Source organism: Helianthus annuus, chromosome 13 (genome assembly GCF_002127325.2).
Source record: "Helianthus annuus cultivar XRQ/B chromosome 13, HanXRQr2.0-SUNRISE, whole genome shotgun sequence".
NCBI lineage: Eukaryota > Viridiplantae > Streptophyta > Magnoliopsida > Asterales > Asteraceae > Helianthus > Helianthus annuus.
The window spans coordinates 157,239,824-157,262,165 of NC_035445.2; the positions used below are offsets into that span (position 1 = coordinate 157,239,824).

The 22,342-nt window shown below is 38.6% G+C and overlaps 2 protein-coding genes across 11 annotated transcripts in view; one reads left to right on the top strand and one right to left on the bottom strand.

Moving 5' to 3' along the window:
- Positions 1-22,342, bottom strand: part of LOC110899983 (casein kinase 1-like protein 10) — a 96,925-nt gene that overhangs the window by 6,225 nt on the left and 68,358 nt on the right. The window contains exon 4 of the mRNA XM_022146879.2: positions 19,299-19,394. Within this exon, the coding sequence (XP_022002571.2) occupies positions 19,299-19,394 (96 nt within the window). The remainder of the gene's footprint in view (positions 1-19,298; positions 19,395-22,342) is intronic.
- Positions 2,362-6,066, top strand: LOC110899984. 10 transcript variants are annotated; one of them, XR_002570687.2, is made up of 8 exons: positions 2,362-2,731; positions 3,014-3,079; positions 3,691-3,784; positions 4,580-4,725; positions 4,817-5,130; positions 5,451-5,601; positions 5,639-5,798; positions 5,887-6,066. XR_002570687.2 is itself a non-coding variant. In XM_022146880.2 (7 exons), exons 5-7 carry the CDS (start codon positions 4,883-4,885, stop codon positions 5,962-5,964), a joined length of 477 nt encoding a protein of 158 aa, XP_022002572.1. In that variant the 5' UTR covers positions 2,362-2,731; positions 3,014-3,079; positions 3,691-3,784; positions 4,580-4,725; positions 4,817-4,882; the 3' UTR covers positions 5,965-6,066. The 10 variants fall into 10 exon arrangements, 3 of the variants coding, with proteins under 3 accessions (XP_022002572.1, XP_022002574.1, XP_022002573.1); XR_002570685.2 differs by having other exon boundaries at positions 5,703-5,798; XR_002570688.2 differs by having other exon boundaries at positions 5,715-5,798.

A 22,342-nucleotide genomic window follows, 5' to 3' on the forward strand; every position in this document is an offset into this window, starting at 1 on the left:
AAAAGATGGCAACTAAAATATAAAGGCTAGCAGGTCAAAACTCACATTCTACATTGTTTTTTTTTTGTTCGATTGGTTAACCCTGTAAACTGTAACCCAAAATATTCAATGATGTTTTAAAATTTTCAAACTGACTAACAAAAACCACCCGCGAACACTAGTACAAAATCAATTTTTTGGTGGTGTAAATTTCATGTTTTTGGTGCTATTTTATAATAGAAAGCACCAAATAACAAAACACACCACTTAAAAATACATTATACACCACCATTAAATGCTTACAAGTTATAAACCACCAAAAAATCAATTATTTGAGGCTAAGGTTGCTAATAGCACCAAAATATATAATAAAATTGATTTTTTACTCGTAAATACAAAATAAATTTGATTTTTTAGGCTTAAACTTTTAAATAGCACCAAAACACCAAAATGATTATCTTTAACTTTAACGGATAATATTCAAAATCTAAATCTAACTTCTTTCTCTTCTAACTACAAAAAAAAAAAAAATCATTTAGTGGCATACGTTTTTAATGGCATTTAGCATTTGTGCCACTAATTTAAGTTTTTATTAGCACTTTATGTATTTCACATTTGATTAGCATACACTTTTAGGTAGCGTTTGGTATGAAGGAACGAGAGGTGGAATGGAATGGAATGGACCATTAAGAGGGAACGAAGAAAAGAGTGTTTGGTTGGTCGATGGAATGGAATCGCCCATTTCAAAATGCATTTCATTCCTCAAAATCATTCCATCTCTCCCCCCTATTTTTTTCCATTCCATTATGTCTTCACCCTTCATTAACAACACCACAACCTACTACTGTTGCCATCACCCACCACCACTGCCAACCGCCATCGTCACCAACCTTCACCGCCACCGCCGTCGCCGCCACCGCCATCACCCGCCACCATCATTGTCACCACCCACCTCCATCCCCGCCACCGCCGTTGCCGCCATCCACCATCGTCGTTGCCACCTACGATCACCGCCACCACCCACCTTCGATCATCGCCGCCACCATTGTCGCTGCCACCTTCGATCACCGCCGCCGTCGCCACCCACCTCCGCCATCGCTATCAACCACCACCCACCGCCACCACCTGCCACCACCGCTACCACCCCTGACCACCGTCGCCACCTACCTTCGTTGTCACCCACCACCACCACCTCTGTCATCACCCGTTGCCGTCTCCAATCGCCGCCGTCTCCACCCACCACCGCCGCCGCTACAACTTCCGCATATCACCACCCACCATCGCCGCCCATCATTGACCACCGCCATCCGATTTTATTCCTTCGTTGTTTCTCACACACCAAACAACAAAAAGTAATTGTTTATTCCATTCTCACATGGTAACCAAACAAGACATGGAATGGTAATGATCAATTCCATTACCTCGTCCATTCCATTCTCACGTCCATTCCATTACCCCATACCAAACAGACCCTTAGTGCCATTTAACATTGTGCCACTAAGTTACGTATTTAATGGCACTTTGCGTGTGCCACTAAAATTTTCATCTAATGATACTTTGCCTATACCACTAAAGCTTTGGAGCATTTCTTTTAAATTTTTTCCAGTTTCCCTCCTAAGTCTACCTGTAGTGGGGCGCGAAGAGTGGGTTTATTTGGGTCATAACGCTCCATAGTGCCCAACACACTGCGACGGGCGGCGTTATGGGGCAAAAAAATGGGGAGGCGCCATGCATTTCGCGGCGTTGTGGAGGTTCTTTTCAAAATCTTGACCAATCACAAAAAAGCAAGGTTTTTTATAATTAATTAATAAAATTGAAAATTAATAATTAGGTAACGATGGGTAGGGGCTTTATGACTACGAGCTCTAGTGATATAACGCCCCATAAAGCCCTCGTGTAGCGTGGCATGACACGTGTCGCATAACGCCCCACAAGAGGCTTTTATGACTACGCATGGTCTAAAGACCTAAACACTTTAACAAAATTTCTCGAAAGAAATCGTTCCCTCCCAATGTATTATACTTTTCCTCTAAAGTCTTGAACACAATTAAAAATCTCTCACCAAAATCACTCATCAAGTCTAATTCCCTCCCAATGTATTAGTTTTCTCTGAAGTCTTTAATTGCATTCTTAATTTATTTGTATATTTTTATAGTTGTGAACGTGCATCAAGCTCTATTACTATTTGTTACGTGATCTTAGTAACCATTTAAAAGCAACATCATTATTTGTTTTTATAACATAATGAAAAATTATTTATTAATTTATATAAAATATATTTTATGTTGGTAATCAAAACCAAATTATGTTATATGAATAGGGAATGGGCATATATGTCATAATTTGGAAATGGATCGATTCCATGTTATGGTTATACCAATTTTGAGGCAACCTTCAATGCTTTCAAAAATTTTAAGCTTCCCTCCTACTATCTAAAGAAATCTAATTCCCTCCTTCCAAAAAGAATTAATCTCCTTCCTCCCACCTTCTTTTAACCTAAAACGGTTGTCCTCCCTCCTGTGACCCTTACACTCACCTAGAAAACAACTCACCCTCCCTTTAAATCACCGTCACGATTCTACCCTTGACCATCGCATATCTCCAATAGGCCTGCGGGGTGTTGATTCTGCCATCCGAAACCATCTTGTATTCTTATAGAAGTTGTTTGTAGCCGTTCACACCAACAACCGGCTCCCCCGGATTACCTAGACTACAATCACTGATGTCACATCCCAATTGACCTCTCTTGTAGGTGTGTAAATGAGAAAGGTTGAAGATGCATACCAATTGCTCGATGAAACGCATCAATCAAAAAAACTTCCGTTTCACATGTTTTATTAGATGAATGATTATCTGGCAATTATTTTTGGATGAAACTTATGTTTTGCAGATTCTTTTATGCAGCCTTAGAAGTAGAAGTTGGTATTTGTGGATACCATCTCTTTTGTGTAGAATTAAATTGAATTTAATAACCTAATTGGTGTTAATTTTTTATATGTTTCGTACATTTATAAGTCGATTTCTTTTTTCGCAGAATGAAACAATGCGTTTAGGGCATATGTCGCCATGTCGGGGCATTCACTGCTTCGGTAAAGATTAGGTTCGTATTTTGGTTTTTAATTACTCCTCTGAATGGAAACTTGCAAGTAATACCAAACTGTTTACTGTGGTAATTTGATAGTTAAAATTACTGTGATCATGTGGTAATTCCTCCGTCTCTAGGGACCCCTGTTTGTTAAGTTTTTTTGTATTTATAGTTTGTAGTTTATTGCTATTGAGTGGAAGTTATATATATACTTCATCTTCTTGTTTATGATTTGAGTGAACCATAAGACCTTTTGTCTAGAAAAGGAGATCCATGTAGGTTGTATAATTCTTTTAGTAAAGTATGTTATTGAATGGAATGTAACTATGGGCTTGATATGTTAAAACAGTTGTTTAACTGACGATGCACAATAATATTCGTATATAGAATGTTGTGTGAATTACTAATTTGGTTAGTATTCTACCTTTGATTACATGCTTTGTACTTTTGTTCAACTCAAACAATGCTGCTGAATTTTCTTGTGTTTTGTACATAGAAACTCTCTAGCATACTTGCTCTTCCCTTCTTGGAGAGAAGTTTTCTTATCAGCTGGCTCTATGTGCTTAGTTTCTCTAACAAATATGTTATTTTTCCATTTCTCATGTCATGTTCTAATTATGTTATAGGAACACCTACACCTAAAAAAGTGGAATTCTTATATCTCAAGGTTTGAGTGATTCACGTCAGTCGTATACAACTACTAAAAGGCATGGGCACCAGGTTTGCTTTTCAGTATGATTGTCTATTGGCAAATTAACGGGTTTGGGGTTGGCAGGTTAAAATAATGAACCTGAACATGAATCTTGGCTATTCATGGTGATGGTTCACTTAACGTTTAGCTTTTTTGCCCAAAGATATGACCCCAAAGAAATTCTCATTCAAATTCATATGAAAAAAATGCATATGAGTTCGTTTGGATCAACTCAAACTATACGACAGGTTTTGACCCGAACCAATTTTGCTCAGACTCCGTTTACACCCATTATCTGACCGACCCACCCGTTTTGGTAGGCTTAGGTAGACGCATAAGATCATGTTTCTTATATTTTCAGTTTCTTATAATCTACTTGTGTTTAATTTACATCAGACCTAACGTTGATGGGCACATGTATATAGAGAACATATTAGGCCATCTTAGAACCAATCATTTCCATAGAGATGCATAATCTATTTTATGTGGATGAATAACGTTAGAAACTTTTTCATATTTGTTTTAAAATGTTAGCTAGTATAAATATAAGGTGTACATAGTGTCCTCTTCTTGGAATGTGTGTGTAAAGAAACTGCATCTATCTATATTTTGTCTTCATTAGTTGTGTGGGAAATTTAAAAAATAAAACCCTCATCAAACGGTTGTTTCTAACCCAGATAGGCAATTGGATGAAAATTATAAAAATTTACAAACGTTGGGGGCTATTTGGTACAAAAAAGTTATTTTGGATGAAAATGATAAACATGCCCAAACCTCAGGGACGATTTTGCCAATTAACTCTAGTTTCAATATTGAGTTTATAGGTGCAACAAAGTTTCAGAAGACGAAGAAAACTGGTAGAAAACAAGGAAAGCATGACTCAGGTGTTGATGTGAACCATGATAGAGTCCCATCACCGCGGGTGGACACGAGTCTTGGTGGACCGCTTATCGACTATCCACCTATCGAGGTAATATATAATTATAGTTTGTTCAATAAAATGTTATATATATATATATATATATATATATATATATTAAAAATTAATTATGGTTTTGCAGAACCTGACCAAATGCGAGTTGCTGTCTCCCTAGCACGCTCGCAAGGAAGTGACGGTGGCTAAAGGTATGTCATGGCGAACCCCTCCAAATATGATTATGAATGAGAGTTGTATCAAAATTCAGGTTTATTCTGTTGTTGGTGAACATTCGGGATTGTGTGTCCCAGATGAAACACGCACTGAAGTTTTCATTCGGGTCAATTCACCTGACGGGATGTATCCCCGGTCGGTTTATGAGAACATCTTGTATTTCGAATTGTTAACCATGCTCTTGGAGGGTTGGCTTGATGTCACAATATTACATTGGTTTGCCATGTAAGTTGCTATTATTTTTATTATATGGTACCATAATATGCTTAGATAGAATTGAATTTACTAACTTTGTCACATTTTTAGGCATTTCTTTGAGTCGCCCAATTCTAGGTTTGCTTTTTTCAATCCACAAAAAATCACTGGATCACGGTGTAAAACACTTCTTGAAGACGTTAAAAAAAACTTAAAAGAAATACATGAGCTTCATTCTAAAAAAATGTTCTATCTTGCACCAAACTTAGTTGGGTAATATAAATTCCTCACCATATACACATACGCTTACAATACATACTTAATATGTTCTATATTTTTTATTTTTGTAGGAAACATTGGTCGCTTATAATTGTTTGCCCGGACTTCAAATTTAGCTATATTGTTGATTCTATAAATGATGGGAAGACCCTTAAAAATTACAAGCTCGTCAAGATCATTGAAGAAGTTTTTGAGATTAATTTTAAGTGGCACATGGTACAGGTATGTGAATACTTTATTGTTTAAAATCATGGTACAGGTATGTGAATACTTTATTGTTTAAAATAGTCTAATCAAAGTAATTCATTGTGAATATGATACAGTGCAAACAACAGAAAGGCAGTTAGGAATGTGGGTATATGGTAATCAAACATATGAAAGAGTTTATCGACTCTATACAACATGATTTGGTTAACCGAGTGAGTTTTTGTAAATATTCATAAACTTTGTTTATTGCATTAAATTATATATATTTGAAATCTAACTTTTGTATTTATTTGTTTTTAGCTTTGGAATGAAGAAGGGGATTTTGAAGAATCTCAAATTGAGAATTTAGTGGTAGATTTAATGTTTGGATTTATTTAAAAAGATGTTTTGATCTTGTAAGCATTAGTTTGTGTTTCATACTTTTGTAATTCCGTATACTTGAACGGGTTGTTTAATACTAGTTAACTTTTGTCGTGAGCATGTGCATTTGTATGTAATTGTAATTATATTAGGAAATATTACTAAAAATTCTGGAATTTTGCAAAAATATTAAAAATCTATATTTTTTTTCTTGTCTTATTTTTTGGTGCTATGGAGATTTGTTTTTTGGTGCTATGTAGATTTGTTATTAATTGACACGTGGTAGTTTATATTAATTTTTTGGTGGTGTGTTAAAAGATTTAATGGTGGTGGGACTTGTATTTCATCATTGATCTTTTGGTGGTGTGTTTGGAGATTTAATGGTGCTGTTATTGAACAGCACCAACAAATCCTATTATTTGGTGGTATATTTATTGGTGCTCTATGATACAACATAAAATAAAGCATAAAATACAGCACCAAAAAACTTATTTTGTACTAGTGGAAATCAAACCCGCTTTTGAAATTAACACGTGACATAGATAATTGGTTAAACGAAAACCAATGGGTTTAGCAATTAGAAGCAATGTATAGATATAGAAGATGTGCCATACAATAACAATCAAAACTCTAGGAAGTTAATCACACGATCTGGTCCATTTGGATATTGAGAACCAAGGTTTATTGATTATGGAAGTTCAGAATCAATATGCCAAATACAAAATTTGCATATGCAAATTTATGAGAAACCCAAAACATGCACCCCAAATGCAATGAAATTATCTAAAAAACACCACACATGAAATGTGGGACTCATATGTACATTTAGAAAAAAAAAAAAAAAAAAAAAAAAAAAAAAAAAAAAAACCGAAATGTACAAAAATTAAAATTTTCATTTGTTGAACACACAACAAATCGTTTATTTAATTATTTCTCAACATGACAACATACATCTTCGTAGACGCATATTTCATTAAGTATCTTCATAATCTTTTCAAACTCTTGATATGATCATTTATCTTTCATAGACCAGACATGATTCGAATAACCGTAACTTCTATGACAAAACACATATGATTACAATTAACAAATTAAGCGACTAGGATCCTAATTTCAATATAACGTAACTTATATAACGGCAACTTCTTCAAAGTATTCATGCTTCTGAACGGCCATCTTTTCTATAATGAAACGCAAACGTGTAGGTCCCTTTTCTCGGAGGATCGAGAACAAACCTAAACCTTGTTATACTAACCCACTAGCGAGTGCGGAATCCAAGCTAGTAGGCAAACCGGGATGAAGCAAGAACAAACACAAGAACACACAAAGTTCACCGATTAACACCACTTGTATTAATACGTATGAAGGTTTACGGTTACAAGCACAATGTTTACAATCTTGTTTGCAAACTCTCTAAAGTGTGTGTGTGTGTGTTTTCCAGCAGAGTTTCTCTAACTCTCCAAATGTGCATCTATCTAACACTAACACACTGCATGGGTATTTATACCCATACACAGCAGGTCTTGGTCGAAGGATCGATAGATGGTCCGAAGGATCATCTATCGATGACAGGGAGCTCGAACGATCAGCGTGGACATCGAAGGATCATCCTTCGATGTCTAATGGTCGAACCATATCTTTCGAGCACCTCGAAGGATGATGCGTATCCTTCGAGGCTATCCTTCGATCCAGACAAACATCATGTTGTCCAAGTCAAACTAGGAGGATAGTTGACTTGGTCAACTTACAGACTGATTTAGGACATCGTTTACATACAGACCGAATACAGACAAAGTACAGACACAAGTGCACCAACAAACTCCCCCTTGGCTGTAGCTTTGTCTTTATCTTGTCTTTATCTTCTATAGATGTAGACTTGTCTCGAACTTCGACAGTCTTTGGTCTTCGAGTTTCCAAAACTCTGATGTCCTTTCAAGTCTTCATGGTCGGAGGATCTTCAAAGTCTTCACGTCTTGAAAGCAGAGAGTGTATCAACAAACTACCCGTATCATGTAGGAAGTGTGTTGACAAACTCCCCCTTAACATAAGCTCCCCCTTGAGTTATGCTCGTGAATGGACTTTATCTTTATGAAGTGAGATCCTTGTGGTGTTGAAGATGGCCAGCGGCAACTCGATCATCTTCGTCTTTTGAGCGCCTTCTCGTCGTGTCTTCATTCCAAAGCTTGTCATCGACCATGTTCTCCTAGCCCTTAGAATCTGCACATGCAAGAAATCTAAACGCGTAATGAGAACAACTGCTTGGAACATAGTATAAACAAATGACACACGAATGACCATGTCACAATCAAACACCGTCCGACAGTTTGAAAGTTTAATAAATTTTTTTTTCAATTTTAGCCTTTAACTTTCAAAACATGCAAATTTCGACCGTTTATGAAGATTTAGTCAGTTTGGTTTTCGTTCAGGTTTCAGGCAACGAAGACTTGAGCTCCAACATCGTACGATCGAAAATAAAGTAGAAATAAAATCTTTTTGGCTTTTATAAAGTTTATATTAAAACACAGATTTTAGGTGTGTTTTTGAAATTAAAAGACAACAATTTTAATATCCTTTGAGTGTTATCAAACGACATCACCGCTAATGTCGTGCTGATATGCACCAAACGACGAAACTGTTTAAAAGAAAAACAATAAAAGTTAAGCAGTAAATAAATATATACAGACATTCTTTTTGCGAGTTTCGAGGGTAAGAGAATCATATCAGTGTACGGTCATGCCAAAACACTCTTGTTGTTCAGTTAGTTAATCATTAAGATAAGCATCCTATAACAATTATCGGTATTGTTATCCACTTAATCTCAACTTATCAGATGTAATCATGTTTAGAGGATACGTTAATGTATGATTTATACTTACCGACCGGTGTTCATCCACATCACGACACATTCCCGTATCAAGGTATGCACGAGAGTTCATCTTACCGGTGAGTATACCGATTATCATCTGTTTGACCGTATAAAATTGTGAGATACTCACTTATTTTGATTTGAAAACAAGTCCTATGTGATATAATCACTTATTGATAAGGAACTTGATTTTCGTATGCATGAGGGCACAGGTGCAAGTCCGTGAACAGGTCAGTACTTCCGTACAGCAGAGAGACGAACTTGACACCCGGATAAATGTGATATTTTATCACTTATTTGATTTGGACATGTGATTGTTTATCACTTATTGAGGTCGAATGCAGTATGCAATATGTACACGTATGTCTAGTATCATGGAAGATCTAGACTTGCGTCCCCGTTATTTTTCGGTAAAAGATACAACCATGATACCCAGATGATAAGCAGCATAAAGACCGAATATCTCAGAACCTCGGCAATCTATCAAACGAAATTTCGGTACTAAGACCATATGCCAATGAATGGTTCCCACCTGGTCTTCAGTCGGTTAAGATTTATATCACCCTGCACACTTTAAAATGATTGTGAGCCTACCGATACATCTTATATAGAGCTGCTTATCGTTTTGCATTTAAGGTTTAAAGAGGTTAGGATAGACCACTGATGTACTATCATTTTCTCTTTTGCTCTCCAGGAAACTCATTTTTGATTTTCTACTGTTTTTGTGTTTTTGAAATTTTTCGATGTTTTTGTATTTTCCGATTTTTGGATTTACTCCCCCTAAAATCAACAAACTAAGATAAATTTAAAAAACACACAAAGATATTTACAAAAATGATTTTCCGATGTTGGTTTACTCTTGCTTGACCTTAATGCCATTTACCAATAATAAGAAGTCAAATCTAGATTTGTCAAAAGCTTTGGTAAATAAGTCGGCACGTTGGTCATCGGTGTGGACCTTAACAACATCGATTAGCCTTTTCTCAAAGCAATCACGTATAAAGTGATATTTGATTTCGATGTGTTTGGTCTTTGAATGCTGCACAGGATTTTTAGTGATATCTAAAGCAGCAGAATTATCAACGTATATAGGAGTAGTTAGGAATTCAAAACCGTAGTCCCGCAATTGTTGTTGGATCCAAAGAACTTGTGAACAACAACTTGATGCAGCAATGTATTCAGCTTCGCATGTTGATGTAGCGACACACGTCTGCTTCTTGCACTGCCAGGTGACTAGGCGATTTCCTAAAAACTGACATCCAGCCGTTGTGGATTTGCCGTCGATTTTACATCCGCCAAAATCAGAATCACTGAATGCGACCAAGTCAAAGTTATTATCCCTAGGATACCACAGACCGGTGTCTGGATAAGCCTTCAAATAACGAAAAATCCTTTTGACAGCTGCAAGATGTGAGGCCTTCGGGTTGACTTGATATCTGGCAAGCAGGCATGTTGGGTACATTATATCTGGCCTTGATGCTGTGAGGTACATAAGGGATCCGATCATCGCGCGATAGTATGAAGGGCTAACAGGTTCACCCTTTACGTCAGGAGTTATTCCGTGATTAGTTGGCAATGGGGTACCAATGGGCGTTGCATCGGACATCTGGAACCGGCTCAAGATGTCTCCAACATATTTAGTCTGATGGATGAATATCCCAGACTCCGTTTGTTGCACTTGTAGGCCCAAAAAGAAATTCATTTCCCCCATAGCACTCATCTCGAATTTATCCTGCATGATGCGCTCGAAATTCCTACACAAAACATCATTAGTAGAACCAAAAATAATATCATCAACATATACCTGAACCAGAAGAAGATCCCCATCTTGTTCTTTGATGAAGAGAGTACAATCGATAAGACCTCTTCGAAAACCGTTCTCCAGCAGATATGTAGATAAGGTTGCATACCAAGCTCGTGGCGCTTGATGAAGACCATAGAGAGCTTTGTTGAGCAACCAAACCCGATCGGGATGAACAGGATCTTCAAAACCTGGAGGCTGTTCGACATATACCTCTTCTTCAACCACACCATGTAGAAATGCACTTTTGACATCCATCTGGTAAACCTTGAATCCTTTGAATGAGGCATAAGCCAGAAAGATCCGAATAGCTTCCAGACGTGCAACTGGTGCATAGACTTCGTTGTAGTCGATACCCTCTATCTGACGAAAACCTTGAACGACTAAACGAGCTTTGTTTCGAATTACCACTCCACGGTCGTCTTTCTTGCATTTGAAGACCCATCGAGTGCCAATCTTCTTGTAATTCTCAGGCTTTTCAACAAGCTTCCAAACACCCAGCTTGTGAAATTGCTGTAATTCTTCCTGCATGGCCTCAACCCAAGCACTGTCTTTCAATGCTTCTTTCCACGACTTTGGTTCTTCTTGTGACACATAACACGCGAAGGACCAGTCATTTTGTTGACCAGACTCTCTTATAGCTGAATACAAACCAGCATTCCGGTTGTTTCTCAGCTGATTACGCGTCTGCACACCGCGATGGACATCTCCTATGATATTCTGCTGGGGATGGGTATCGTGAATCCGCATTTCAGGATTATCTGGCACACGAGCATTGATACCCAAATTGTTCAGATTAAGATCAACAACCAACTCCACACCAGGAATGTGGTTAGAAGTGGATGCATTCCCTTCAGCAGTATCGATATTCTGCGTATGAGGTGTATCACCAGAGGCACCTTGAACAGGAGCAGCTGGAGCTGAAGATCCTTCGGCTGCATCATGATATTCATCATCTTCAGAAGAGTCATTATAATCAGCAGCATCTTCATAAACCTCATTTTGAACCATATTGTTGACTGACGTAGAAGCTTGAGGGTCAACAACAATAGGTCTGACCAATGGCGAGACAGCAGCGTTGTCACTTTCTAACAACATCCGAGCCGCTGCTGATTCTTCGTCAAAGGTTGGCAGATTGAAGGAGTTAAATAATCCATCATAATCGAACATCCACGGATCACCCGGAGCCCTAACAGGACTCGTGTACCTTTGAACCCTAACTTCACTCCATAGCTCAATCTTTTTGGTAGCTAGATTCCAAACACGAAAATTCGGAGTTGCATATCCAAGGAAGAAACCCTCGATAGCTCGTGCACCAAACTTTCCATCCGGCTCAATCATAGTACAAGGAGCACCAAACGGTTCAAGGTAAGAAAGATCCGGTTTCCTTCTCTGAAGGAGTTCGAAGCAAGTCTTGCCATGTCTCTTAACTGTAAGAACTCTGTTCAACGTGTAGCAAGCAGCCGATACAGCCTCTCCCCAGAATTGAATAGGGAGTTCCGACTCTACTAACATTGTTCTTGCAGTTTCAATAATAGTCCGATTCTTCCTCTCAGCGACACCATTTTGTTGTGGAGTATAACGAGAACTGTACTCATGAAGAATGCCTTTAGAAGTACAAAACTCATCCATAACTTGATTCTTGAATTCAGTTCCATTGTCGCTTCGGATCCTTTTCACTTTCAACGTATAGAGATTTTCCAACATTGTAAGAAGATCCTTGAGGATGCCAGGAGTTTCACTTTTGTGTGCCATAAAGGATACCCAAGAAAATCTAGAGTAGTCATCAGTAACTACTAAACAATAAGCATCACCAAACGTTGTCTTGTGCTTCATAGGTCCAAAAAGGTCCATATGAAGACGTTCGAGTGGCATGCTGACAGTGTTGATTTTCTTCAAAGGGTGAGACTTCTTCGTTTGCTTCCCCTTTTGGCACGAGACACAGATATCTTGTAGATGAAAACTTCTAACAGGCACACCATTCACAAGATTATTTTTCACCAAATGGTTCATCTTTCTCAAGTGAATGTGCCCCATTCTTCTGTGCCAAGATATAGACTCCTTTTCTGTGGCTTTTGAGGCAAAACAAGTAACTTGTGCAGATGTAGTAATCGCTTGGCTCATATCGAGAATATAAAGATCATTAACTCTCGGAGCCGATAAGAGAACCCATTCTTGTGGAATTTTGAATCCAGGCTTCAGCACATAACAGCCAGCATCATCAAAAATCACTGAGAACTTTTTATCGCAGATTTGCGACACACTGAGAAGATTGTGATCAATTTGCTTCACATAATTGATCTTATCAAAGCACACGATGCCATTGGAGATACTTCCTTCTCCAGTGATGTACCCTCCTTTATCACCCGCAAAAGCAACATACCCTCCTCTAATATTTCTCACGTCGTATAGGAGTCGTAAGTCGCCAGTCATGTGCCTGGATGCCCCACTATCAACAATCCAATGACTATTAATAGTTCCTCCTAGAACATCCTGCACATGTCAAATAAACACATCAGTTGAGAATGGGGACCCAAGCCTTAGTGGTCTTGGGTCGTCCCTTGGCATCACGATACGTAAGCTCTATCTCCTGATGGTTTTCAAGAACAACTGCTCCCCCTGAATTGTCACCCGATTTAGGTAACCAAGTTTGTCTTTGCCTACCAGCTTTTGAAGATTCTGGTTTTATAGGTTGTGACACTCTTGGTTCCTTTTGAACTGTTTTAACTTCAGATTTTAAAGCTTTTTCAACAGTTTTTATGTTCTTACGTCGTTGTTTAGTTTCTTGTTCTTTTACAGTTCGTTTATCTTGTTTAGGTGAAACTGACCGACGTTGAGGGTGAACTGCTTCAGGTGGAGCCTTTTCAACCAACTTCTTCTTTGGAGCATTTGGGCAATTTCTGATAATGTGCCCAATTTCTCCACATTTGAAACAAGTTCTCCTTTCAACAGTTTTAGGAGAACTTGATCGACTACCAGATGTTGAGCTTGTAGAACCTGAGGTACTTGCTCTTTCATCACACCCGTTTGTGTGTTGGGTGTAATTGTTATCACTGTTTCGTTTCAAAATCTTGACTTGTTGTACAAAATCAGTGTTTGATTTGTTTTCAAAAGTCTCAATTTTATCTGTACCTTTTGATGCTACAAACTTAACATCTTTTCCTTTCTTCATGTAACGAGCTCCTTTTGATTCAACTTTAGCCTTTGGCTTTGGAACTCGTTGTGGTTGTTTACCCTTAGAAGCAGTCGGTTGTTGAGTGGTTGGAGATTTTTGATTGCCAAACTGTTTCCTAATCTCAGCCTTAGGAATTGGATCACATTGTGTTACCACAATTCCCGGCAGTGTTTTTCCCAAAAATTTGTTTGTATTGTCTTCAAAGACTTTGTCAATCAAAGATTTATTTACATTTTTAATTGGAAAAACATGATCTGAATAGATTTTATTATCTCCAACCAAGGTGTACAACACATTACTGCTTTTAACAGTAGACACACCTGTCTTATCAACCTTGACAGGATCAATCACTTGCTTCTCAACAGATGGAACCTCAGGAGTATCAGGATCACAAAGGATGTGATTCTCTCGTGGAATATCTACTCCTTTCATCTTGCTAAGTGATTTATCCTGATCACTTACAGCCACATCTGATTCATCATCCGATGTCTCATAGTCCTCGATAATTGGAGGACTTTGTTTCATGGATGGTGAAGTTTCTTGTTCCTTAGGGGCTGTGTTTGAAGAACTGTCCGATTTGAACCCTAGGCCAGTAGAAAATTCCTCCAAGTTCAAAGGCACACTGGGTTCATACCGAGGCATTTCCTCTTCATCGGGCATCTTGGTATAGTTGTCCATCAAAGGGGGTGGACACGCCTTATACCCTACACCTTTCACGTTACCTTTCAGTTGTTGAACGTCTATGATGTGATCAAGCACAAATCGGGAGTTAGAATAACTATCCAATTTCTGTTTGATCGCATCATGCTTGCATTGGGCAATGGCTAATTGCTTCTTAGTTTCTTCCACAAGGTTAATGTATTCATTTATACTTACTTGTTTGTGGTAAACTACTTTGTTAACCTCGGACACATTTTTCTTTAATGTTTCTATTACAGATTTAAATTCTTTTTCATTCCGGGTTAAAGCCATGTTTGCCTCTTGGCATTTTGACAGTTCAATAACCAAATTCTGATTATGACTATGAAGCTTTTCTGATTCAAGCTTCATCTCTGCACATGATTTACAAATACTAGGAGCAGGAGGTTCAGAAGTTACCTGACTAGTAGAGGCTGAACCATTTGCCATAAAGGCAGTTTGAAAAGAAAAAGCTCCATCTTCAGAGAATAGCTTTTCCATTTCCGTTGATGTAGCAGCAGCCTTCCTAATCAGAATTGATTTCTGACATTTAAGCTCATCAGCTTCATTCAGTAGCTCCTGTATATCATCATCTCCTTCTTCATTCACATCAGGCTCTGAGTGATTATCCCCAGAAACAGAGCCTTCTTCATCCGAACTGCCCGAATAACCAGAACTGTCATCGCTCCCAGAAGATTCTTCTTTATGAACCTGCTCGATGACTTTAGCATACAATGCAGTTCCACTTCCTTGATCACCTTCACCAAACTGCACTGACCAGTCACATCCTTCATCAGCTTGAACAGCCAAAGCCCGATTGTGATTGGTAGCTCCAGGCTGTCCCTGATTGTTATTCACTGCCACCATCCTCCGTTCACGGTTTTCTTGTTGGGCATTCGCATTAGTCTGGTTTCTGAACGGGTTGTGATTGCCGTGTTTTGTTGGTCGAGTGCACTCACGTTTAAAGTGCCCTTTCTCGCCACAATTAAAGCACGTGACGGCATTAATATCAAACCCATACTTCGTGTTTTTCTTTCCTTCCAACGAAGTTCTTCCAGTTCTCGCCATGAAATCTTTTGCCCTTCTAACCGCACTAGCAAAAGCCCATTTAATATCCATCAACTCCATTTCTTCCTTGTCGATCTGATCATAATCTTCATTGGTCATGTTGATGTTTCCAAGCTGACCAGCTACCAAACCACAGTAAGCACTGACCATGGTGTTGATAATTTCCATATGTTCCTTAGCAACTTCAATACTAAGGTGTGAAAGATTTGAGTTGTCGACTCGGATTGTGTGATGACTTTGGGATTGAGGTTGAGGATTGCTTGTATAGTGAGCTTGCTGTTGTTGTTGTTGAGGTTGTGGTTGTGGCTGTGTTGGAACAGGAATGTAAGACCTCGGATCGAATTGAGGTTGTGGTGGAGCAGCTGTTGATTGAGGAAATGGAAAAGAACTTGTATTGGACACAAAAGCAGTTTGAAGCTTCGGTTGCTGAACAGAACTAGCTGAAGGACCAAAACCAGGCAAATACATTTCTGTATTCTGAGGAGCTGGAGCACGCCTTGCTTTCCTAATTTCTTCATCATTTTTATGTTCCAGCTTCTGAATGAACTCATAGATGTTAATCTCATCTAGAGCTTTAGTATGCTTCAACAACTCAATAAACGAACTCCATTTTGGGGGTAGGGCGTCAGCAAACCTATTCACCATGTCTTGTTGAGTAGCTGCCACCCCATAAGCACACATTTCACTAATCAAATGATAGAAACGTGTGGTCATATCATTCAGAGTCTCGTTTTCCAAAAACTGAAAAGATTCAAATTCTTTCTTCAACAAATCATGCCTAGACTTTCGAGCGGCTGCATTGCCTTCTCCTCTAGCAACTAAGGCATCCCACAATGCTTTCGTGGTCTTGCAATATGAAAACTGATGGTAGATGTCTTTGTTGAGTGCTTGAGTAAGTATGGCATAGGCCTTTTTCTCCAATTCATAAGCCTTCTTGTCATTTTCAAGCATGTTGGCGTAACCTTCTGAAGTGGATGCTCTACTTTCAAGACTTTCATTGAATGCATTGACAAAACACATCCAAAGGTCGGTGCTTTGTCCTTGAACATATGTGTGAAAGCGGCCTTTCCATGATGGAAAATCGTTCATGTGGTTCAGCTTTGGTGGACGATTGTTACTGCCTGTTTCACTCTCACTAATCAGAAGATTCTGAAGACTTTGACTTTGATTGGATACCAAAGCCCATTGACAGGAACTTATTGATTGTTGTTGTTTTGGAATGGCACTCGTCATATATTCAGCCATAGACATCTGTTTCAGATCTGGTTGTGGATCCGTACTCCAATCCCAAGGACTTGTGCAACTCATTGTGATCAAAAATCAATAAATAACCTACACACCACAAACTGTCAACAACAAACAGACAACAATTGAAAGATACAATCTGATCGAAAGATCAAGACTTGTTCGAAGGATCAACAGTGATCGAAAGATTACTGTTGAGTTTCGAGCAATAGTCTTCGAAAGATTCTCAATGAAAGATCCTTATCTTTCGACTGATTATCACGAAAGATTCAATGTTCGAAAGATTTATATCTTTCGAATACTGATCTCGAAGGATTCACAATGAAAGATCCTTATCTTTCGAGATGTATCCTTATCTTTCGGACAACCAACTTTCGAAAAGATTCCAACTACGAAGGATAACCCTTAGACTTCGAAAGACTACTCGAAGGATGCTTATCTTTCGAGCTGCCTTTGATCGAAAGATGTCGAAGGATATCTTTCGATGTCGAAGGATATCTTTCGACAGCTCTGACACACTGACACAAAGTACGACGGGTTGGTGAAAAAGGTGATGTGTTGATGTACCAACTTTCGGCAGAAAGGATGGTTCTGCAACAACTTTTCACCAAACAATTGACTTTCAAAAATTTTGCCAAAATAAGCAACCTTATCTTCAAGAACTGGTCACCGGAAACACACCGGAGATATGGCCGGAAAAATCAAAGTTTCACAAAGACAATTTTTATGTTACCCAAACCGACCCCGAACACTCCCGATAGGTTTAGTACGCGTTTTTATGCAGAAAACTACCAAAAACGGTTACTAAACCAAGTGTCCAAACACACCAAGAACTTGAACAAACCGGTTTTAAACAAGGTAAAGAGCGAGGCTCTGATACCACTTGTAGGTCCCTTTTCTCGGAGGATCGAGAACAAACCTAAACCTTGTTATACTAACCCACTAGCGAGTGCGGAATCCAAGCTAGTAGGCAAACCGGGATGAAGCAAGAACAAACACAAGAACACACAAAGTTCACCGATTAACACCACTTGTATTAATACGTATGAAGGTTTACGGTTACAAGCACAATGTTTACAATCTTGTTTGCAAACTCTCTAAAGTGTGTGTGTGTGTGTTTTCCAGCAGAGTTTCTCTAACTCTCCAAATGTGCATCTATCTAACACTAACACACTGCATGGGTATTTATACCCATACACAGCAGGTCTTGGTCGAAGGATCGATAGATGGTCCGAAGGATCATCTATCGATGACAGGGAGCTCGAACGATCAGCGTGGACATCGAAGGATCATCCTTCGATGTCTAATGGTCGAACCATATCTTTCGAGCACCTCGAAGGATGATGCGTATCCTTCGAGGCTATCCTTCGATCCAGACAAACATCATGTTGTCCAAGTCAAACTAGGAGGATAGTTGACTTGGTCAACTTACAGACTGATTTAGGACATCGTTTACATACAGACCGAATACAGACAAAGTACAGACACAAGTGCACCAACAAAACGATCACAAATTAACAGGATCAGATGGTAAGAAAAATGGGTTGATGAACTTTAATGAATAACGATACTATATGATCCGATTGAATGAATATGATTAGATTTTTCTGTGAAAGATGGAAAACCCCATTCGTATCATTTTCCTATTAATCAGTCCTTCAACATAGTCCGATCACGCAAACGATCACAAATTAACAGGTATCATTTTTCTAATAAAAAAGTTGTATTCCACTCATAACTTTCCAAAACCCCAACTTTACAAACCTCCATGTCAATCAATTACAGCCTAATTCTCCTCAACGAACTCTCTATACAACGATAATTCACCACCATCTTCATCGCACTTCCCCTTCATCAACCACCGTTAGTGCTACTGGTGCCAAGATTTTGATAAAACATTGCGGTCACATGAAGTCCCCGCTTGGAGAACCTTCGCGAGTGATCGGAGATCGCCGTTGGTCCACGGTGGAAGACGTTCACACGCCGGTTCAACCGTAACAAACATTCCGTTCCACAATTGAACAAATTTGTCATGTACGATCTTTTAAGTTCCATCACCGATAAGAGTCACGACGGTTTTTAATAGAGAGGCATAGGTGGAAGCAGTTATTTGATGGGGTTACTTTTTGAATGTACAGGACACGACGTTTAAACCAAAAGGTATGACCTAAGTTGGTTTTTGTATTGTTTAGATAATTAGTCCCCAACCAGCAAACTTAAAAGTTTTAGGAGGTCCAAGTTAGAGACTAAATGCGTTACAAAGTGCAAACCACAGGGACCATCCATGTACTTTTGGCAAAACTTAGGGACTAAATGTGTCACAAAGTGCAAACCACAGGGACCATCCATGTACTTTTGGAAAGATCGGGACCAAATCCAAAATTTTGAAAAACCACAGGGACTATCTGTGTACATTACTCTAAACTAAATAAATACTCCGAATATTAAACTAATTAAGTTTAAAAACAAAAATATCCAAATTAAGTTTCGTGATGAAGGCTACATTATAAAGGTCATACCTGATTTGCCTTTCGTCCTAAACCCATCAAAAAGTTATCTGGCTTTATATCACGGTGAAGAAAACCTCTTGAATGCATATACTCAACTCTATTTATCTGCATAAAGCAATAAAAAAAGGTGTAAACGACTAAACGTTGATACAACATGCTCAATCTATCTCATTACACACAGTGTGATACTTACCATCTGATCTGCAAGCATTAAAACCGTTTTCAAAGTGAATTTGCGATTACAATAATTGAACAAATCTTCTTGTAGATCCCTCTCGGAGGATCGAGAACAAACCTAAACCTTGTTATACTAACTTACTAGCGAGTGCGGAATCCAAGCTAGCAAGCAAACCGGGATGAGACAAGTACAAGCACAAACACACAAGATTCACCGATTAACACTAGTTGTATTAATGCAAATGAAGGTTTCGGTTACAAGCACAATGTTTACAAATCTAACTTGTAAACTCTCTAAGTGTGTGTGAGGGTTCCGGACAGAATGCTCTCAAGAATATCTCTCGGATGTGTGTATTCTGTCTAACTGTCTGAACTATCTAACACATACACTGCATGGGTATTTATATACCCAGCCCATGATGCCAGATCGAAGGATCCGATAGATGGTCCGAAGGATTATCTATCGATGACTAAACATCCGAAGGATCAGCATGGACCTCGAAAGATCACCTTTCGAGGTCTATCATTCGAAGCCTATCTTTCGATGCCATCGAAGGATCTGCAATATCCTTCGATTGGTTATCCTTCGACACAGAACATCTTTCAACATCTTTCAACTGTTGTCCAAGTCAAACCGGAGGATGGTTGACTTGGTCAACTTACAACACTAATCAGGACATCATTTACATCGTGACCGAATACAGACAAAGTACAGACACAAGTGCACCAACAAACTCCCCCTTGGCTGTAGCTTTGTCTTGATCTTCTATAGATGTAGACTCGTCTTGAACTTCGACGGTCTTTGGTCTTCGAGTTCCCAAAACTCTGATGTCCTTTCAAGTCTTCAATGTCGAAGGATCTTCAAAGTCTTCACGTCTTGAAAGCAGAAAGTGTATCAACAAACTACCCGTATCATGTAGGAAGTGTGTTGACAAACTCCCCCTTAACATAAGCTCCCCCTTGAGTTATGCTCGTGAAAAACTTTATCTTTATGAAGTGAGATCCTTGAGGTGTTGATGATGGCCAGCGGCAACTCGATCATCTTCATCATTTGAGTGCCTTCACGTCGTGTCTTCATTCCGAAGCTGTGTCATTGACCATGTTCTCCTAGCCTTTAGAATCTGCACATGCAAGAAATCTAAACGCGTAATGAGAACAACTGCTTGGAATATAGTAAATCATAAACAAATGACACACGTATGACCATGTCACAATCAAACACCGTCCGACAGTTTGAAAGTTTAATAAATTTATCAGTTTCAATTTCTAACTTTCAAAACATGCAAATTTTGACCGTTATGAAGATTTAGTCAATTCGGTTTTCGTTCAGGTTTCAGGCAACGAAGACTCGAGTTCCAACATCGTACGATCGAAAATAAAGTAGAAATAAAATCTTTTTGGAATTTATGAATTTTTCAAATGTAAAGACTGAAAGCAGTAAATAAATATATACAGACATTCTTTTTGTGAGTTTCGAGGGTAAGAGAATCATATCAGTGTACGGTCATGCCAAAACACTCTTGTTGTTCAGTTAGATAATATTAAGATAAGCATCCTATAACAATTATCGGTATTGTTGTCCACTTAAGCTCAACTTATCAGATGTAATCATGGCGAGGAGATACATTAATGTATGATTTATGCTTACCGACCGGTGTTCATCCACATCACGACACATTCCCGTATCAAGGTATGCACGAGGGTTCATCTTACCGGTGAGTATACCGATTATCATCTGTTTGACCGTATATTGATGTGAGATTCTCACTTATTTTGAATGAAAACAAGCCCTATGTGATATAATCACTTATTGATGAGGAACTTGATTTTCATATGCATGAGGGCACAGGTGCAAGTCCGTGAACAGGTCAGTACTTCCGTACAGCAGAGAGACGAACTTGACACCCGGATAAATGTGATATTTTATCACTTATTTGATTTGGACATGTGATTGTTTATCACTTATTGAGGTCGAATGCAATATGTAATATGTACACGTATGTATAGTATCATGGAAGATCTTAGACTTAGTCTATTTATAGAAGCAACCATGATACCCAGATGATAAGCAGCATAAAGACCGAATATCTCAGAACCTCGACAATCTATCAAACGAAATTTCGGTACTAAGACCATATGCCAATGAATGGTTCCCACCTGGTCTTCAGTCGGTTTAAGATTTATATCCCCTGCACACTTTGAAATGATTGTGAGCCTACCGATACATCTTATATAGAGCTGCTTATCGTTTTTCATTTAAGGTTTAAAGTGGTTTGGATAGACCACTGATGTACTATCACTTTCTCTTTTGCTCGCCAGGAAACTCATTTTTGTTTTTCTATTGTTTTTGCGTTTTTGAAATTTTTCGATGTTTTTTGGATTTTCGGATTTTTGGATTTACTCCCCCTAAAATCAATAAACTAAGACAAATTTAAAAACACGAAGATATTTACAAAAATGATTTTCCGATGTTGGTTTTACTCTTGCTTGACCTTAATGCCGTTTACCAATAATAAAAAGTCAAATCTTGATTTGTCAAATGCTTTGGTAAATAGGTCGGCACGTTGGTCATCGGTGTGGACCTTAACAACATCGATTAATCTTTTCTCATAGCAATCACGTATGAAGTGATATTTGATTTCGATGTGTTTGGTCTTCGAATGCTGCACAGGATTTCTAGTGATATCTAAGGCAGCAGAATTATCAACGTATATAGGAGTAGTTAGGAATTCAAAACCGTAGTCCCGCAATTGTTGTTGGATCCAAAGAACTTGGGAGCAACAACTTGAGGCAGCAATGTATTCAGCTTCGCATGTTGATGTTGCTACACATGTCTGCTTCTTGCACTGCCATGTGACTAGGCGATTTCCTAAAAA